Raw genomic sequence first — 17,432 nt, forward strand, 5'->3', positions numbered from 1 at the left:
GAGTTTATTGCACTGTCTGAGGCTGTAAAAGAAGGTTTGTGGCTGAAAGGTTTACTAAACAATTTCGGCATTACATAAAAAAGGTCAGAATATATTGTGACAACCAGAGCACAATCTACCTATCTAAAAACCAATTGTTTCACAGCAGAACCAAGCACATTGACATAAAGTATCATTTTATCAGGCAGGAGATTGAGAAAGGGGAAGTTAAGGTAATAAAGATACATACCTCAGACAATGCAGCTGATATGCTAACCAAAACAGTTCTACTAAACAAGCTTGGTCGATGCTTGGACCTTCTCAGGTTCGAGTTACCTGAAAAACATTAGCTCAAGTCAGCTCAACAAGCAAAGAGGGAAAGGTACCCTGGATGCTTACAAAGGTGGAAATTGTTACATAAAGAACCGAAGACAAGAAACAATGTTGCAGGTAGTTGAATGTTGTCGTCTTGTTTCTGTTATGTTATTGTAACCACCAGAGCTTCTTCGTTGATCATGAACGCCTATGTATAAAAGGAAAACGAATGTGAGAAAAACGTAAGAGAGAGAGCAAGGCATTCATTCTGTAATAACTTTGAAGAAGAAGTAATAAAAGAGGCCCTCCCAATTTGCACAGTGGACGTAGGTCTTTGGCTGAACCACTTAAAATCTTGTATTCTTTCTTTTTTACTCTACGATCGTTTACAAATTACTTAAGTATCGTTTACACGATTGCTTAATTCCTATTGCATCATGTACATGATCATTTAGTTCTGCATCGCATCATCTATATGATCGTCTAGCTCTTCAGCTGTCGTCTATATGATCATTTAGCTCTAATCAACTGTCTTCTACACCATTGTCTAGCGCTTCATTCTATCGTTTACATAGTTGAACTATCATCTAGTTATTTAGAGCTTCGTCTATACGATTGAGCTGCCATCAGGTAAACGACAGAAGAGTTTTCAAGCCTTAAGCATACAGCCTTCCCTGAGTCTTGAAGTGTACTTGACCGTTAATTTTGAGTAATTTTTATTGCAAACAAGAAGATCGTAGTTATCTGGGACAACAAGTCCTTTTGAGAAACTGTCAATAGCATCATTACTCGGATTTGAAGAAAGGGAAAGAGTTGGAGTTTGGCAGGAAAAAAGAGGAAGATATGGCTCTTGTGCCACTAACTAATCAACTCCACCTATTTTTTTATATTAACGATTACTTTTCATGTTCAAACTTTTATGTAGTTCTACAAGGTTGTGTTTTTCAACCATCATAAAGTATTCCTTAGGGTGGGCAGGTAGGATGTGCATCCTTATTTATGAAGTTTTTGTTCCCTGCTTGAATCTTAGTGTAACATCTTATTATTTTTATTTTTTTAATGGAAAAAATACCTTTTTTTAGTATAACATCTTATTAGTATAACGTCTCCTTGCTTGAATCTTAGTTTTGGGGTATAGTTTTCGTTTGGTCCCTAACTTGCACAACATTTTTATTCCTTAAATTTTGAGTTTGATTTCAATTTCAATCTAGTCCTTATGTTTCAAAATGTAACAATTTTGCCATTGGGAATTGGGTTTTATATCAATTTGGTCCATAGGTTTCAATGTTTACACTTTTAACCTAATTTTTCAAAAGTAGTCACTTTAAGTCTTTGGTGCTAGTGTCAATTAATTAATTTAAAATAACTATGAAGTGAAATTTTAAAATAAATTTTAATAGTGATGAAAAAAATAGTGAAACTTGATTAATTATAAGTTTTTTAAATTCTTAAATAGATTAATAGACATTAACTTTAAAGATTGAAAGTAAACATTTAGTGAATATCGAGGGTAAAATTGTAAGGATTTATTTGGAGTGATTAGAAAAAAAATGTTTTTCAAAAAAGTCATTTTTATTTAAACTCTTATGATCAAAATTGTTTCAAATAAACTTTGAAATTTTTACAAATGCTATATTGAGAAATTAGGAAACACTTCAATTTTCTTTAAATGACTTAATTTCAAAATTAAACACTTCAAAGCTAAAATCAAACACAGTCTAAATCTTGAAAGTACAAGAACTCAAATCTCAAGACGAAGATTGTAACATTTTAAAACATAGGGACTAGATTGAAACTAAACTCAAAATTCAAGAATCAAAAGTGTAACATTTAGAGTAGAGAAACCCAATGGAAACTAGACCTAAAACTCAAGCACTTTTTCCGTATATATATTGTTAGAAATATGATATTGGATAAATATATTTGTTTAAGATTCCTGACATTATTTTCTTGGGCTTTCTGGAGTTGTCTATGTTCTTGTCTCATATGGATCTTGTCTTAGAGGTTGTTCTTTCAGTTATCGAATCTGTAGAATATTTCTTTCCTTATTTATCATTTCTTGCAAAATATTTCTTTTGGAATATTTTCCTTTTTGGTGGATTGATGATTTTATGTGAGAATATTTTCCATCATTTCACTGTGCTATTTAAGCTCAAGAAGTTCTCATGCTAGGGTTGGCGCTTCGATTATTGTGTGAGATTATTATTTGAACTTTACTTACTTAATACGAGATCTACGTTGCTGTCATGAAGTTCTTTGTGTTATTTTTATGGCGGTGTGTTCTTCACTTGTTCTTACCAAAATCCTCGAAGTTTGATTGGTCTTATGGGGAGCCTAAAACTTTGTTCATTGAGAAGATTCTCAAGCCTTAGAGGGAGCTTAAGGTGCTATTCATCGAGAAGGGAGTTCTAAATACTTAGGGGGAGCCTGAGTTCATATGTGAAGGGAGTTCACAAGTAGAAGGAAAGATATCATAACGTGAAAGGGAGTCTCACACGCTTAGTGGGAGCCTAAATGTTTCAACACTAATATTCATAGACTTAGGGTGAGCCTAAGTTCAAGAGAAGGAATTTCACATCTAGAGGGAGCATAGAGGTTCAATGAAGTTAGGCTGTGCATGTGTCACTGTAATCATTGTTATTTTACAGATAAGTACAACACTATAATTGGTTGACTTTCATATATTAGTGGATTATCTTTTTTGGACACTCTACCCCTCAGACATTGGTGGTTTATCATCGAACTGGGTTACCAACTTTGGTGTGTTTGTTTTTTTTTTTTTTTAATTTACTTTATGTTGTCTTACTGTTGTCTCTAAATGAGCTAGGACGTCGTATGAGACATACTTAGTGTGCAAACAGACCTTCCAAAAATTTCATTTGGTATCAGAGCGGGTCACCTTTATCTCAAGTGTTTCATTCATGGAAGGTATTACAGAAGGTGGTTCCACTACGTGTCCTTCTATTCTTGATGGAACAAATTACTCTTACTGGAATGCTAGGATGACTACTTTCTTGAAGTTAATTGACAACAAAACTTGGAAGGCTATTGTAACATGATGGTCACCTCCAACTATGAAAAATGTTGATGGCAAAGAAGTTTTGAAACCCAAGATTCAGTGGTTTGAAGTTGAAGATGAAGCCTCCTTAGAAAATTCTCGTGCATGATATATTTAATGGTGTGGATCACAATATATTTTGTTTGATTAATACTGGCGCTTTAACTAAGGAAGCTTGGGATATCTTGTCATTTGCTCATGAGGGAACTTCGAAAGTGAAGCTGTCAAGACTGCAACTTTTGACATCAAAGTTTGAAAATCTCAAAATGTAGGATGATGAAATGATTATTGAAAATGTTCAGTTACTTGATATTGCCAATAAGTCATTTGTCCTAGAAGAGAAAATCTCTAAATAAAATCTGGCTAGGAAAGTACTTAGATCTTTACCCTAGAAATTTGATATGAAGGTGATAGCCTGTCACACCCTGCACTAGATTACCCTCCTAACCTGGACAGAATGGTGACTGCAGCAGTTACCAACCCTTTTACTAACACTTACTGCCTATCTTACCTGTTAAATAATACTCAAACCCCGAATACATACATAGTAACTCAGAACTTAACACATTTACATCACAGGGTTTCGCAGCATTGTTTATACATGGATATTACAACCTAGTGAGCCCCATCAAGAATACTAGTCACTAGACAGACACATGTGTACTAACTAATACAAGTCTTCAATTACGCTTCTTTCAACTTGTTTCTTTGAGTAGCAGAGCAGCAGCAGAATAGTCCTTTGGGAACTGACCGCTACCTGAAAAAGGAAAACATTCGAAAACATGAGCTAGAAGCCCAGTGAGTGACTTAATAAAAATATAAATCTCATACTTAAAACCGAAAGCTTGAGAACATAATACTGAAACTAGAGTATACCAAGTAAACGTGTACATAAAACCTTTAAAACCACCATTAACATCATTATTCCTCAGTTGAGAATGAGCATGCATTGCTCTAGCTCCCAACGTCTGTTATCGGCTAAGAGACCTATACCTCGGCCTCTCATTCAAACCTGTCTACGTGCTCATGGAGTTTTTTGTGTACCATCAACACCTTAGGTACATTTATTCAGATTCCTTCCTTACCTTTGGTATCCGGCTCACTCAAGCTATCAAGTTCTCGAAAAGCATTTAAAGAATAGTTCTCAAATATAACATAGAAAACTCTTTAGAATACCTTCCCTACCTTCAGTATCCCTTTAAGTATATTTAGGAATATTAACGCATGTACTTTGACAATCTTAGGTATTTAAAGCATAGTACATCAAGCTTCATACGACCTTAGCTTTAACCCTAACGCATGCTTCATACTTTGCAAAATAAGTTGGCTTAAATCATGTTGAACTAGCTTGTAAAACTATTAGCATATGTTATATATGGGAAACATACTTAGAAAACTCATACATTAGTAACATCATGCGTTGATAAATATTCATAAGCATTAGCAATTCCAAACTATCCTTCTAGCCTAGAAGAAGATATGACTACCTTTATCCTTAGTTGAGAGTGAACTATCAGATCTAACTCTTAATGCCAACCTTAGTCGAGGAGAACCCTTCTTTTGTTCAATCCCTCGACGTCGTATTACCTACGTGCACATGGTTATAACTGAGTACCGTCATACCTTAGATACTTGACTAGGATACCTTCTCATTGTCCATCAATATCCTTAGGACACCTTCTCATTGTCCTTCAGTATCCTTAGGATAACTTCTTATTGTCCTTCAGTATCCGTCATAACTAGTCATAAACATTTAGTTGAACACTAAAGCTTAGTGCTCAAATCATCATACTAGTTCATCCATCATACTGGTTCATCATAAAAATGGAGTTACTTAAATATACTGAAACTATTTGGACAAGATAACATATCTAAATCATGTCAATTCCATGGAAAACATGCTTTACTTAGCATGAGAACAGTTTCACAAATATGTTGCTTGGAAATTCATTTAAACACTTAGCATGGGAAATATCTTCAAGAAATCTTAGTTTCTAAATCATTAAAACAGTAAATCATCACATGGTCACTCACAGCTTGTTAGCCTCTTAACGGATTATACGCCTCTCCTAGCTCTTCTTGGCCTGAAAGGACATAATTTCCGGTTAAACTACTTAGAATTCTTAGCAAAATACCTCAAATAGTTCATTTACTAATGCAACTTTCATCATCAAAGACAGCTTTACTAACGAGATTCTCCTCATGAGCGAGATCAAGCTTTTCCTAGCGATACTCCCTTACCAGCAGTACCAGCGATACCTACCTTACCAGTGATACCAGCGATACCTACCTTACCAGCGATACCAGAGATACTCAGCCCAATTTCTAGCGAGATTCAGCCCAATTTCTAGCGAAATTCCCTTCTTGAGCGAGATCTTCATCACCAAATTAGCGAGATTTCCTTCATTAGCGAGATCCTAATCACAAAATCTCACTATAATCTCCACGGTAAGCTGTTTGCTTGTTCCTCCCAAGCAGCTGTCTGCTTATGCACGGATTCTCTATTACGACTTTAAAAATTCATAACTCAAAATCCAGACCTCTTTTGATGAAACTTCCTTCTATAAACATGTTTAGAATTGAGTAGCAACATTACCTTAAATTTTAAGCCCAAAATTCTTCGTCGTTTAATCTAGAGATTCAAAACTTCATCGTTGGCCTTAATTCAAGCAGTTGCCTGCTTGTTCAACAATTTCCAGTTTAAACTTCAAAATTATATAACTCGATTTCCAGGCCTCATCTTAAAAAGTTCCATTCTAAAAAGTTCTTCAGTAATAGTACCTCCAATTTTTAGCTTAAAACGCTTCGTAATTCGTCCTGGAGCTTCAATTCTTCACTGATGGCCTAAATTCACCCGAGAAACGAACCCTTCATCTTTATTTTGCCCCTCTGGCCTTATTCCGGTGGTTTTTCCTTCCAGTAGCCCAGCCACAGAAAATAGACACACAGAGCTTTCGAATGCCATTGGATTACACAAATAACCTAAGTAGTTTGTCCAAACCGACCCAATGAATTCGACCTTCTTGCTTATATTACCGCCCAAAATCCAGCATGAACCCTCCTTGTGCTACCTGACCCACTATTGGTGATGAAGGCTAGGATTTAACAAAACTCATTTTTCTAACTTCATTCACAGTATTACTTCAGCACTACACCTTATTAGATGGCATGGTCTTATTCATATGCTTATTATGCATTCCATCATCAAGCATGACTTTCCTTAGCCTAGCCGAGTTTTGTCCTACTTTTACACTTAGCTACCCAAGAGCCTATTTCTTCTTGCTTCCTTCTTCTATCCTTCTTAAGGCATGACTTCATTTAGCTTATTAGAGGACATCACATTACTTACTCTTACTTGAAGTAATTAGGGTTTGGGTTTTACACAACCATTGAGGAAGCCCGTGACATCTCTAAGATGAAAGTTGATGAACTATTTGGCTCTCTTATAACGTTTGAAATGTCTGTGGAAGGAAAACCTGAATAACAAATTAAAAGTGTGGCTTTACAGCTCTCAATAGAAGATGAGCAAGATGATTTGAATAGAGAGATTGATGAATCTCTTGCTAACTTTATTTCATTCTCGTCTAAGCAATTTAATCTTGTTCTCAAACAATTTGAAAAGAAGTCAGGAAATCTAGGCACTAGGAGTACTATATCAGGAGGAAATCTTCCTCCTAGACAGTCTAAATCCCAAAATATTCAGAGGGAACTAGACAAGGTTGGCTCTACCAGCTACCAAAACAAGGAGAAGTCATACAAATGCAAAGAGTGTGAAGGTTTCAGTCACTTCCAAGTTGTATGCCCAAACTTTCTAAAAAGGCAGAATAAAAGTTATATCTTAACCTGGTCTAACGATGATTTTGACAAGAGTAATAACTCTGAAGTTGATGCCAAGACACTTTTCAGTAACATCTCATCAGACACTTCGTCTTATGAAAACCTTGATTTTGATGTATTCGCAGGAAGTAAAAATAGTGAAAATAATCTTGTATCTTTTGACCCCTCCTATCAAGCATTATTTAATAAATGGCAAGATGCCCTAAAGCTTCTTGATGTTTAAAAGGAGGGAATTGAATCTCTAATGTTGACAATCATAGACTTATGTCTACAATTGGATATTTAAAACGTGAATTAAATCTTCTCAAGGCTGAGAAAGACTCCATGCACAAGCCTATTAGAATGCTAAACTCAGGGACGGAGACTTTAGACAAAATTTTGTCTGAAGGAAAATCTGCCAGTGATAATCTTGGGCTAGGGTTCTTAAGAGGGAAAATCAGGGATAACCAGCCATTCCATCTCAAAGGAAAACAAAAATATTGAGTTTGTTAGAGCGTAATTTCCTGAATCATATGGCTTGCTAAAAATGTCTTCAAACAGTAAGACACAATCGTTAGTTTAAGTAAATAAGGATTTGTCATTACTATAGTGAAGGAGATGAAGGTATCAGATGAAGGAACTATAAAACTAGAGAACCAGTAAGCGGAAGCGAATCGTTCCAAACTTCATTATGAAAGAACAAAAACATTTACAATCATCCAAATAGATTATGCATTAAACGATAAATTACAGCATGCTTCTTAACAAACATACAAGGGATCGAGTAAACGATACCTTCGAAGAACCATTTCTTCACATTTTTTCCTCGATCGTTCAGCAACTCAGCAAACAATCACAAACGCAACGAGCAATTGGAAAATCCTCGATCACTAGCGAGTACAACTCGATCCTCTAACAGAACTCAACACCACCACAAGGTTACCTTGGTATTCTCGGGGTGAAAATCCAGTAGTTGTGGGCTTTGTATGAATTTGGATATAGGGATGGAGGAAGTAGAAGGAGTAAACGATCAAGTAAAGGACAAAACAATCGTGTAGAAGATATTAGTCTATCGCATAGACTCGATCCTCGATCGTGTAGTAATAGGCACAATCGTATAATGAACTCGATCTCCATCGTCTAGTCTCTCGAAAGTTATCTGATAACTTGATGCGTGAAGCGTGGAATGAATAATGAAAAACTATTTTTCATCTTTATCCCTCAATTGCCATAAACCGTCTAAAAGTCACCCACTAAGGTTGGTTATCAAAGAAAAAGAAAATTAATTATCTCATAATTCATAAATTATAAATAAATACAATAACTAACTTATCATATTATATTTATAACCTATAGTTTTAATATTGCATCATATGCAACATATAAACCATAATTCTTTTTCTCTTTATGGCATTTAATATAAATCATATTTATATTAATTCCTCCAATCAAATAATGTATCAAATACATCAAATCAATTATATATATATAATTGAACTAATTTAATTATATCATATATAATCAAATTCCCTCTTGTTAATTTAAATATTCTAAACTAACCCAAAAACTGATTCTCAACTTGAATCCATTGAGCTACCAAGGGGACCTTATGGACCTGTAGGTTGAACCTCCAACGGTACGTGAATAACTGGCTAAACTCTTTAATCACGATATCCACCATCTATTAACTGTTGGGCGCTCCACTAAAGACCAATAGCTATACTATTCGCACTATAGATATATTTTTGTGTCCATTGGATATAACCAATTAACTATACGATGAACCTTCACAAATTGCTCGTAAGTACAGTTGGGCTAATTTACTGTTTTGCCCTTATAGTTACATCTAACTCCTTAAGTACCACTGATTCCTCTAATGAACAATAGATCATAGCCCCACTATGACTAAACCCTTCTCGGGCCAAGAGAAGGTGTGGCGCCACATTATTCAAGCCCTGGAATTAGCCCTTAAGGGAGCGATTTATCTACTTACCCCTACTTCAGGGAAGGATTGAAATCTATCTTGTGTAGTTGAGTTCCCAGCTCCCCAATCAGACGAATCCCCAAAGTGGTAAGTTTGAGTCGGTGATCTGGCCAATTACCTCTAGTGACCAATTACATCGATTATCTCTAATGACCAACTCTTATGACCAATTAAATTGATCCTATGTTATAAGAACAAAAAATCTCGACCAATGAAGGTATTTTTAAATATAAATTTGAAATTTTTACTTTATAGTGTTTAATAATCATCCTTTACTCTAATTTAACATCGATAGAAGTCGTTAACATGTAGAAAACCAAACAAACGTATACATTAAAATTGTTTTGAAAAAAATTTAACCGAACAAGTATTTTTTTTAAATAGTTTTTTTCCTTTAAGGCCCCGTTTGTTTCATAGATTTTCCCATGGGATTTTATACAGACATTTAATATCCATGTTTAGAGTGTCATCTCAATATAATAAACTAGTTAACTACCTTTCCTCTGGGCACATACCAGAAAGTCAATAAACCATAGAATTTTGGGTTATTGAGGGATATCAAGTACTAGAGCTCGCCTGTCTAGGGGTTGCTAGGTTCACTTTCCCTGCCTCAAGATCGATTGTTGGCCTAGGGATATCCCCAGCTATTGATTGAGGGTAAAATTCCTCAGTTGAGGGCTTGAATGCTTCGTTCACAGAATTCAACTTTTTAAAACCCATGATATTATTATTCAAGGAACTTTAAAACCCATATGACATGAATTTTTTTAATACCCTACAAAAGTGTGGAGTTTTTATGTCTCGAAGATGAACAGTAAAAATATAGCAATTAATTAACAAAATAATAAATTAATCAATGTTAAATTTAATTGACCTCTTACATTTAATTAAGTAACTATTTACTTTTAGTTTATATATACAAATTTTTGAATTGAATATAAATATTTAATTTTTAAAAAATAATTATCCATTACATGTGAATATAGACATTAATTATCCAAGATATTTAATATTTAAATATTAAAATCCTAAATATTTAATATCTATAGCCATATGAATCACTATCCATCGAAACGGCCGTAAGGTGTTTGAATGAAACTGGTTTTTTTTTCTTTTGGAAAATACTGTTTTTCATAAAGGCTCAAGAATTAAGAAAAATACAGATACACATTTCTCCAAACATGGTAAAAATATATAGAAATAAGAAGAGGCATTTTGAATTTGACATGCCACAGGGAGAAATGAATGACAATAAACAACCCTTTTTATTTTCACTTTATTGGGATTAGTGGGTTCTACACTTCTTCTTCTAAGCCTTCACTCACTGCTCATCCAATTTTCAAAACCCCATTCATTCCTCGAGAATCTCTCCCTCTTCCAAATTCAAATTCCCTCTTCTCTAACCAACTCTTCTGCAACTCCCAAGCTCCTCAACAATGGCGGATTCCAAACCCCTCATCTAATCCCCAATCTCCAACCCCCAAAATGCCCCCATTTCCCTCCTTCCTACTCACCTTCTTCTTCTTCTTCTACTTCTTCCTTTCTTTCACTTCCTCTCTCAACTCCGATGGCCTCTCCCTCCTCGCCCTCAAGGCCGCCATTGAATCCGACCCATCTCACATTCTCGAGTCCTGGTCCGAGTTCGATTCCACCCCATGTCACTGGCCCGGAATCATCTGCACTCGCGACCGAGTCACTCAGCTCTCTCTCCCCAACAAAGGCCTCACCGGCTACATCCCTTCCGAACTCGGCCTCCTCGATTCCCTCCGCCGCCTCACTCTCGCCTTCAACAATTTCTCTAAACCCATTCCTTCCCATCTCTACAACGCTACAAATCTCGTCGTTCTAGACCTTTCCTACAACTCCCTCTCTGGGTCGCTTTCCGATCAAATCGGCGACCTCAAGAAGCTTCGGCATCTCGATTTATCCTCAAATGCCCTCAATGGTTCTCTCCCTAATCGCCTCACTGACCTAACCGAACTCGTCGGAACTCTCAATTTGTCCTACAATCGATTCTCCGGCGAGGTTCCGCCTTCCTTCGGTAACCTCCCGCTGATCGTGAATCTCGACATCCGTCACAACAATCTCACCGGAAAAATCCCCCAAGTGGGTTCGCTGTTGAATCAAGGCCCGACGGCGTTCTCCGGCAACCCGAGTCTATGTGGGTTTCCGTTACAAACGCCATGTCCGGAAGCGCAGAACCCGAACGTCTTTCCTGAGAATCCGCAGAATCCCAAGTCACTGAACGCGAACTTCCCGGGCTACGGCGGCCGGAGAGAGAGTAGCGGCGGCGGCGTGTCTGGGTCGGCGGCAGTGGCAGTGGTGTCGTCGATATTCGCAGTGGTGGGGGCGGTGTCGCTGTCGGTATGGTGGTTCCGGAGGAAGGCGGTAGTGGGGAGGCCAGAGGAGGGCAAAACGGGAAAGGGGAGTCCGGAAGGGGAAAGTTGCGGGGAAATGGAAGGGCAAGATGGTAAATTCGTGGTGATGGATGAAAGGATGAATTTGGAATTAGAGGATTTGTTGAGGGCATCAGCGTACGTGGTGGGGAAGAGTAGGAGTGGGATAGTGTATAAAGTAGTGGCGGGGCGGGGATCTAGTGCAGGCGCGAGTATTGTAGCTGTAAGGAGACTTAACGACGGTGATGCCACGTTGACGTTGAAGGATTTTGAGAATGAGATCGAGGCCATTGGTAGGGTTCATCATCCCAACATCGTACGGTTGAGAGCTTATTACTATGCAACTGATGAGAAATTGCTCGTCACTGATTTCATCAAGAATGGAAGCTTGCACACTGCGCTACATGGTAATTTACTCTAAATTTTTACTTCCTTTTTTGCTTTAATTATACGTTTGGTTAATCAACTTACCCTAAATCACAAGTTTAGTTACCATAAGTTTTCAATTTTTTAAATTGTCAAAATCACTCTTAAAATATGATCGTAATTACAATTATACCTTTAAACTTTCAATAGTAACAACTGAACCCATAAACTTCTAAAAGTATTAAAACGGGTCCTCAAACTTACAATAATTGTAAAAATTTAACCCACAAATGATAAGAATTGAATATTTAAACTTATATAATTAATTTATACAATATTTTCGAGAGTCCAATTTCAACATTTGGATAAGGTTGAGGGTTCACTTTTTCAAATTGAAAGTTTAAGGGTATAATTATAACTATCATCACATTTTAGAGGTGGTTTTTACCATTTATATATAAATATATATTTAAATCATATGATTGTAAACTATATACAAGGATGCTATATTTTCTTCAAACAGTATGTGAGTTTTGTTTTTTTGTTCTTAAATTATATATTTCTAGTTAACTAGTTCTATGATGGGTAGTTTTGAAATAATAAGAAATTTGAAGGGGATGTTCGAAACTTTCAGAAGCTAAAGGGTTAATAATGGATTTTGGTTTTAGTTTGAGGTGAAATTTTTTATTTACCTAATATAAATATCTAATAATATTTAAGGATTTATACCAGAGGTAGTTCTCATTAATTGACCCATTGGTCAAAGTGATAACATTACTTTTAAAATTTAAACTAGATTCTCAGAATATTAAATAGTTTAGACAGTTTCTAGCTGATAAATGTTACATTGTTAAGACAATTGTTCCATGTGATTTTAATGGATGATCCAACCTCTGACACATGTCATTAAAAAAGAAAGAAAGTGAATTAACTTATCTAGTTTGGACTATATTTAACTTTGTATTACATAAAAATTTGTACAATGAAGTTTATATAATAATGGCAGTAATTAATTTGAGAAAATCATCGTGAATTGGTTTAATGTTAAAAAGAAAACATAGTCTCAATAAATGACTATGACATCAATGGTTCAATTCAAGGTGGTCACCTACCTTAGAATTAATTTTCTACGAATTTTCTTGACCCCTAAATATTATAGAGTCGATGAATTATCTAATAAAATTAGTCAAAATATGTATTAATTGACCCGAATATTTACAAATATAAATAAATTGAGAAGGGTTATGGAGTGGGGGTGACTTTGTAGTAGATGATGTTGAAAACTCAAGAAAAGGTTAAAAAAGGAAACACCTTTTCTCATTATTGAAAAAGTGGTGGGCCATACTTTATATCTAGGAAATTGAATTATATGGTGGAATCAGTTTAACTACATATAAGGTTGACTACATACTTACAAAAGAAAAGCATGGCTAAGTGATGAAGCTCTCTAATGTTTGTGTAATTTTTTTTTATTTATAGGATAAATAGCACAAGTTATGTTTGCACTTAGTTCTGTTGCAAAATAACCATGCATTATTCTTGCTTTTGAGATTATCAACCTTTTGGTCTTAAGAAATTATAATAATTACAGATGATTATTGGGAAATTTTTTCATAACCACTCGTTTAAACCACAAGTTTATGTTTGTGCTTAATAGATTTTAAAACTTCAAATTTGTGTCTAATCGACTTACGAATTAAAAAATGTAAAATAATATTAAATAAGTTCTTGAACTTTCAATTTTGTTTTTAAAATTAACAAATCTATTAGACATAGGATTGAATATTGTGTCTAACAAGATGTTAAACGTTCAATTATATATCTAATAAATTTATAAATGGTAAAAATTAAAAGGTTTACTAGACATACAATTGAGAATAGAAGAATTTTATTACGCTTTTCAAAAAAAATTTAGACACTTGGAGTTTTAAATTTTGGGCATCTTTCCTCCCTCACAGACTGGCACTATTCCCTATAGTTAAATGCTGATAATTATTTGTCTTTTATTGGAATTTTATCTTCCCACTATTTTGAAGCCTGCACTGCAGGTGCTCTGAATTTTCTCTTGTACTCTTTGTTCATTTCTGTTTGTGAAATCTCATTTTAAAGTTTGTTCAATTTTACTGGTCTAATTTTAGTCTTATACCTTTTATAAATCTTATATCTAATTTCTCCAAATTAATTTTTATTAAAATATTATATGTGCTTTCAAAATTTAGAGCAAAATTACTAATAAATAATAAAAAAAAATTAAAAAACTAAACAATAAATATATAGTAAGGGTTAAATTTCAAGTGAAAAGGTCTTGAGATCTATCCTTTTGTTTATGATAGCATTTAGGGTTTCTAATACTCTGTTAATCTAATGTAAGAATGTCATTGTAACTTTTTTCTTTTTTCCGGTAGCAATGACGATCTCTGGTGACGACGTTTATTGCAGGAAATCCTTCTAGTTGTTTGTCACCTCTGCCATGGTGTGCAAGGTTAAAAATTGCCCAAGGAGCTGCAAGGGGTTTGGCATACATTCATGAATTTAGTGGTCGGAAATACGTACATGGAAACATAAAATCAACGAAAATCCTTCTCGACGACGATTTGGAGCCATATATTTCAGGTTTTGGACTCGGTCGTCTCGGCCAAGGAGCACCTAAGTTCACTGCAACCTCCTCTAAGAAGTTGAGCTCAAACCAAAATGTAATAAGCTCAATCATGGGGCCAAGCATTTCAACTCCCTCGGCGATGTACTTGGCGCCCGAGGTTCGGGAGTTTGGAGGGAAGTACACACAGAAATGTGATGTATATTCGTTCGGCGTCGTGCTTCTGGAACTTTTGAGTGGTAGATTGGCGGATGCAGGATCGGAAAATGAGGGGAAGGGGTTGGAATGTTTCGTTAGAAAGGCGTTTCAAGAAGAGCGCCCCTTGACCGAGGTTATAGACCCCCAACTTGTGCCTGAGATTTATGCGAAGAAACAAGTAGTTTCGACATTTCACGTTGCGTTGAATTGCACTGAGCTTGATCCTGAGCTGCGCCCCAGAATGAGAACGGTGTCGGAGAGTCTCGATCGAATCAAATCTCAGTGAAGGTAGTGTAGCTAGGTGAGATTGTGATTTATCATGACAAAGAATCAGTATCAGACACGTTTCGGATATCAATATTTTTAGATACTTCTCAAATACATAACGTATTTATTTTTATGCGTAATTTTTTTTTTTTTAAAAAAAGACAAACAACTCCTCTAATCTTTTCCAATATAAAATTAGACAAACTAAAAGGAAAAAAATAATAATAATGGACCAAACCCATACTAAAATTATTTAATCTTCATCTCACATTTAAGTTTCTACAAATTCTACTAAAATATAAACTATTTGGATATCTTCGACAATTCAATGAAATATTTCTCCTAATTTTCTTGTTCTTTTTTGCAATATGAGTCACATTTCTATGGTATGTTATTAACTATTGTATTTCAACATCTTAGAAGTTTTTTTTTTATTGTATTTCAGTATTTGTATTCTATTTTATGTTATTGTACTTATATGCCAAATTTATCTATATCCTAGATTTTTTTAAAAGAAAAAGAAAATATATATTCAGCATATAAGTATCATCGTTTTTTAGAAATATATATTAAAAAATATATAAAAAATTGACGTATCATTAGATGTATTTGTTTTTAAAAATTAACGTATCATTATATCCGATCATATCCGTATCGTATAATCGCATCTGTGTCTGTGTTTCATTGTGTGTGATGAATCTTTTGTATGTAGAGCTCTAGGCTAATTAATGTCAATTATTTCAATAGGCTCTTTCTTCTTTCACTACAACTGTCCAAGAGTTTTGCCATAAAAAAAGAAGAAATGAAATATTACGGTGGTGGGCACTCATAGTCATATCAAATAATGATTGAAGGAGAAAAGAAATATAGTATAAGATTAAAATAGGAAAAAAAAAAAACTTATTTGATTCAAAGGCTTTGCGATTAATTTCCATTTGGCTCATAAATTTTAAAATGTTATATATTTAGTTTTTAAATTTTAAATTCGATTAGAATATAGTCTCCAAATTATAAAATGTTACAATTTTATTCCTAGGATTTAAGTATTGTTTTAATTTGGTGTTTAAATTTCAAGAATTATATTTTTGTCTTTAGTGTTGTTATGTATTAATTAATTTAAAAGAATTATAATTAAATAAATTTCATTATTTTTCTTCCAAATTAAAAGTTACTTTATAATTATTTTAATTTAGTTAATAGATATTACGTAGCGAAACAAAATGGGATTTTATCATCGTAATATTTTGAAACTTATAATCAAATGGTAACTAAACTCCAAAATATAGAGATCAAAAATATATTTTATTCATTAAAATGTATTTTTGACATGTTGGATAATTTAAAAGATTTTATTTATTTTATATTTATCTTAATTATTTACTTTCATTTTAAAACGTTGGTTAATGGGGGAGAATAAGTCTATTTTCAATTACGTAGGAGTAATTAGGAGTTTGTGTACGCTTTAATTGTCCTCTTCCCTCATATAGATATATATGTAGAAACTATGGTTTTCAAAATCTATTGATTGAAAAAGGTCTTTTGTGAGCCACAAGTCTAAAGAAATTCGCAAGATTGTTTAGCTTAGCTGCACACAAATTTTTTTTTTGAAGTGTGTTGTATCTTTAGAGTGAGGTGTCAAAATACTCGATGCAAGTAGGGGTATATCTTCTCTAGGAAGAGCTTTCAATACCGTGTCTCAAACCAAAATCACAATCTTTCTCAAACCCTTACGGTCTGTTTGGTAGACCATCTGAAAATAGAAATTTGAAAACAATGAATTAAATGAAAACATAGTTGTATTTCATGTTTTCAGATATTTGTTTGGTAGCAGAATTTAGAAATTGAATTTTAATTTAAATAATTGCAAACTAGTTATAGTTACCCACTAAATATTAATTGATAATTGGTTTAATTTATTTATGAATATGTTTTATGTTAAAAAAATTGTAAAATTATTATTTTTTAATAATGTATAATTTATAGGATAAATTAAAATTTTTGTCCCTATAATTTGCAAGAAGTTAAAATTTAGGTCCTATATTAATTTGAATTTACCCCCAATGGTTGATAAAAGCTTCACAAATAGTCTCTATGGTAGAGATTATTTAAAAGGGTTTAACAAACCATAGAGACTATGTGTGAAATTCCATCAAACCATAGGAACTAAAATCTAAATTTTAAAATTATATGGACTAACTTTTAACTTTATTTTAGACCAAATTTGGAATTTAACCTAATTTATAATATATTACATAATAAATATTTTAATTTTTTAAAAATTGAATTGGGTTTATAACATGACATATACTATATTTCTAAATTTTTTTAATATTATTTAAAATAATTGTGCATTTTAAATTTTAAAATTAAAATTCTAGACATAATGAAAACATAAAAATGTTGTTTTCAAAATTTACATTCTTTGAATCACATAATCTGAAAACAGTTTTGAGAAAC

General features: G+C 33.9%; 1 protein-coding gene across 1 annotated transcript; it reads left to right on the top strand.

Moving 5' to 3' along the window:
* The first annotated feature begins 10,353 nt into the window (after positions 1–10,353).
* On the top strand, positions 10,354–15,115 carry LOC120074581 (receptor protein kinase-like protein ZAR1). The gene is made up of 2 exons (XM_039027741.1): positions 10,354–11,955; positions 14,354–15,115. The coding sequence occupies exons 1-2, from the start codon at positions 10,398–10,400 to the stop codon at positions 14,992–14,994; spliced, it is 2,199 nt and encodes a 732-aa protein (XP_038883669.1). The 5' UTR covers positions 10,354–10,397; the 3' UTR covers positions 14,995–15,115.
* Positions 15,116–17,432: the final 2,317 nt, after the last annotated feature.

This window comes from Benincasa hispida, chromosome 3 (assembly GCF_009727055.1).
Source record: "Benincasa hispida cultivar B227 chromosome 3, ASM972705v1, whole genome shotgun sequence".
NCBI lineage: Eukaryota > Viridiplantae > Streptophyta > Magnoliopsida > Cucurbitales > Cucurbitaceae > Benincasa > Benincasa hispida.